The sequence below is a fragment of the Coffea eugenioides genome, chromosome 1, assembly GCF_003713205.1.
Source record: "Coffea eugenioides isolate CCC68of chromosome 1, Ceug_1.0, whole genome shotgun sequence".
NCBI classification, from domain to species: Eukaryota; Viridiplantae; Streptophyta; class Magnoliopsida; order Gentianales; family Rubiaceae; genus Coffea; species Coffea eugenioides.
The window spans coordinates 6,835,113-6,839,180 of record NC_040035.1 but is presented as its reverse complement, the minus strand read 5'-3'; the positions used below and the strand labels follow the sequence as shown (position 1 = coordinate 6,839,180).

Below are 4,068 nucleotides of genomic sequence, written 5' to 3'. Positions count from 1 at the left end.
TTCAAACTACAATGAAGCCACATCTAATTCTAAAAATACATCAATTGGGGTTTCAAATGGGACTAATGACATGCAAGACTTGGTCCATGATGTATTTGGGATACCACATGGAACAAATGAATTGAATAGAGAAGGGGACATTCCTGTTTCAGAGGCTGAAAATTTTTAAAAATTGATTGATGATTTTCAACAGGATTTGTACAATGGTTGCAAAAATTTCTTGAAGTTGTCTTTCATTATTCGTTTGCTTCACCTAAAATGCCTTGGTAAGATGAGTAACAAGATTTTTAATATGATAGCATTTCCGGAGGCCATGACTAATTTGCCTTCTTCTTACTATGAGGCTGAGAAATTGATGAATACATTGGGATTGGGTTATGAAAAGATCGATGCATGTCCTAATGATTGTTCTCTTTATTGGGGTAGTGCTGAAAAAAGAACTTCATGTGAAACATGTAACGAGCTTAGGTGGGTTGTTTCAGAAAATGATCCAACTAGGGAAAAAAGGAAAATTCCTCAAAAAGTGTTGTGGCATTTTCCCTTAAAACCTGGATTACAAAGACTATTTATGTCTTCTAAAATTGCATCTCAACTGAGATGGCATGAGGAAAAACGTACAAAAGATGGTTGTATGAGACATCCAGCTGATTCTCCAGCTTGGCAAACTTTTGACCATCTACATCCAGAATTTGCTAAGGATTGTCGAAATGTTAGATTGGGGTTGGCATCTAACGGGTTTAATCTAGCTGATTCTCCAGCTTGGCAAACTTTTGACCATCTACATCCAAAATTTGCTCAGGATTGTCGAAATGTTAGATTGGGGTTGGCATCTGACGGGTTTAATCCATTCAACAACATGAGTTCTACACACAGTACTTGGCCTGTGGTTTTAATACCATATAACTTACCTCCGTGGATGTGTATGAAGCAACCGTATTTCATGTTGTCCATGTTAATACCCGGACCATCCTCTCCTGGGAATAATATTGATGTTTATCTACAGCCTCTAGTTAAAGAACTAACCGAATTGTGGGATTTTGGCATTCAAACTTATGATGCATCCCAAAAAGAAAATTTACAACTGCATGCGGCTCTATTGTGGACCATTAGTGATTTTCCTGGATATACAATGTTATCTGGGTGGAGCACTAAAGGTGAATATGCTTGTCCTGTTTGTCACAAGTTCACTTATGCACGACGGTTGACTCATAGTTTCAAATATTGCTATATGGGTCATCGAAGATTCTTAGATAGTAAATATAAATTTAGAAAGCAAGTCCAATTCTTTGATGGCACCGAAGAATATGGAAAGCAACCACCTTTGCAAACTGGGGATATGATTGTGAGTGAATTGGGAGACTTGCAAATTAAATTTGAAAAACTTGTGAAAGGTAATCCGAATCTGCCTTTTAATTGGAAAAAGAGGAATATTTTCTTTGACTTGCCATATTGGAAAGATAATGTCTTAAGACACAATCTTGACTTCATGCACATTGAGAAAAATGTTTGTGAAAACATTTGGGGGACATTGCTGGATATTGAGGATAAAGCAAATGACCATTATAATTCTCGCTGTGATTTGAGAGAAATGGGAATAAGAAAAGAGCTGCATTCCATTGAGACAGAACCTGGAAATGTGTACTTACCTCTATCTTTCTTTGCAATGGATAAAAAACAGAAAACTATGTTTTGCAATGTGCTAAAAAAGGTGAAAGTTTCAGATGGTTATGTAGCTAACGTCTCAAGATGCGTTCGAGTAAAACCACCAAGAATTTCAGGGCTTAAAAGTCATGATAATCATATCCTAATGCGGCAATTGATGCCTATAGCTTTGAGAAAGACTTTGCCAAAATCAGTGCGCTATCCTTTGATTCGATTGAGTAGATACTTCAGGCAGCTTTGTTCTAAAGTTATTTGTCCTCAAGATGTGGTTCGTTTGGAAAGTGAAATTGCCGTTATACTCTGCGATCTTGAGAAATTCTTCCCACCAACCTTCTTCAATGTCATGGTGCATTTAGTTGTTCATTTGGCAACTGAAGTGAAATTAGGTGGCCCGGTGCATTATCATTGGATGTATCTCGTTGAGAGGTACTGCTTGTAATTCTCATTATGTCTTAAATGTTTATCACTCGATTTTGCTTTCTTTGATTTGTGGAACTAATTAGAGAGTTTGGAATGATGATACTTTAGGTACTTAGGAACATTAAAATCTTATGTTCGAAATAAAAGTAGGCCTGAAGGTTCGATTGCTCAAGGCTACTTGGTAGAAGAATGCATTAACTTTTGCTCATTGTATCTTGCGGACTATGTTGAGACAAAATTCAATCGTCCAAATAGAAATGAAGAAATACATAAGGAAATTGAAGATGGTTTAGATATATTCTGTGAATCAGGATATCCTTTGGGGAGGGGCAAGCCAACAGTCTTTGATGCTCATATCTTGAGTAAAGCACATCAGTATATTTTATTTAACTGTGATGCTATCACACCTTACATAGAGTAAGTTCAACTACAACTTGATGCATTAAAATTTTATTGTAGAATTGAATGTATGATTACAATATTGACTCATGTACTTCTAGGCAGCATCGTAGATTGATAGAAGAAGAACATCCTCAAGTTCCACAACACCTAAAAGAGTGCTTGCACAGCAAAAATTTTGCTTGTTGGTTTGCTGAACATGTAAGTAAAATTCTGAATATTAAATACAATTTGAATTGTAGGACTTCAAAAATAGTTTCATCTTCCTTTTTTTTTTACAGATTGACAAGTTAGAACTTCCTCAAAATGTTTCGGTGTTGAGAGACTTGAGGTTCCTTGCTAAAGATCCAGATGTTGTTGGAATCCAACATGATAGGTACGTTGTTAATGGATTTCGGTTTCACACCAACGAAGTTGAGAAGAAAAGAAAAAACGCAGAATAGTGGTGTTACAGTCAATGCAACAACATCCAGTTTTGCAAGTATAAGGGATCAAAATCCAGTTTTGAGTGAACTAGTTTACTTCGGCGTCTTGAAAAATATGATTGAAGTAATTTACGGAGGTCGTCGGGTGGTGTTATTCGAATGTGATTGGATATCAAATGGTTCGAGAATGAAACAAGATGCTGATGGGTTTACTTTAGTCAATTTTGCAAACGTGAGGCCTCATGTTGAGCCATTTATACTCGCTTCACAAGCATCACAAGTTTTATATGTGGAAGATCCAACTGATAAGGATTGGCAAGTGGTTATCTCTACCACTGCAAGAGCTGGATATAACATGGGCACAACCATGGATGTTGAGACATATTTGCAAAGTGATGTTGGCAATCCTGTTGCTGAGAATGAAAATGAGGAAATTAGTTGGGTTCGTGAGGATGGACTTGGGATTGAAGTTGATTTGTCCCAATATAATCTGATTTAGAATCTTTTATAGCTTTAAAGCTTACTGGCCATATTCTTCTCTATTTCAAATGCTAGGCCGAGGCTTTATTTCCTTTTGTTGATGGGTTTTGCATTTTTTTTTGTATTTTACTAATATGACCGACATTCTTAGTTTTGAAGGCCACTGTCAAAAACTGTGAGGTTTAATGTGCTGAAGATGATTCCAGCAGGCGACTCCTGGGGTATTAGTTAAAACTTGTGTATTAGTTTGCCTCTTCAAGGCTTAAATTTTTGATACTCCCATGGACCAGTCTTATTCATAAAAATGGTATTGGAATGATTTTTCTTTTAATGGCATGAGAACTGAGGCTATGATTTGGGGAGAACAATTGGCAACGTACGGAATTGCAACTCATGGTGTTTATTCAAGCATCTGCCGTACACCATACATGGCCTAAATTCTAGTCTTGGTTATTATTTTTGATAAGAAGAATAATCATTTCTTTGTTTTGTTGTTTAAACTTTTGAGTGGAAGATATAATGCAATTTTTGCAAATCAATTCAGACCAAACATAAAACAACCCAACTTTTCAAGGAACCCATTACTAGTTTTAAGAGCCCAATGGGCTGGATAAATACTGGTCATTATTTTATAAGCAATTCCATTAATTGTAAGCTATAATATTAATCTAGTGAATCATTA

General features: G+C 36.2%; 1 protein-coding gene across 1 annotated transcript; it reads left to right on the top strand.

The window, feature by feature from the left end:
• Positions 1 to 271: 271 nt before the first annotated feature.
• LOC113766700 lies at positions 272 to 3,405 on the top strand. The gene is made up of 5 exons (XM_027310866.1): positions 272 to 2,088; positions 2,191 to 2,499; positions 2,583 to 2,682; positions 2,763 to 2,857; positions 2,955 to 3,405. Exons 1-5 carry the CDS (start codon positions 272 to 274, stop codon positions 3,403 to 3,405), a joined length of 2,772 nt encoding a protein of 923 aa, XP_027166667.1.
• Positions 3,406 to 4,068: the final 663 nt, after the last annotated feature.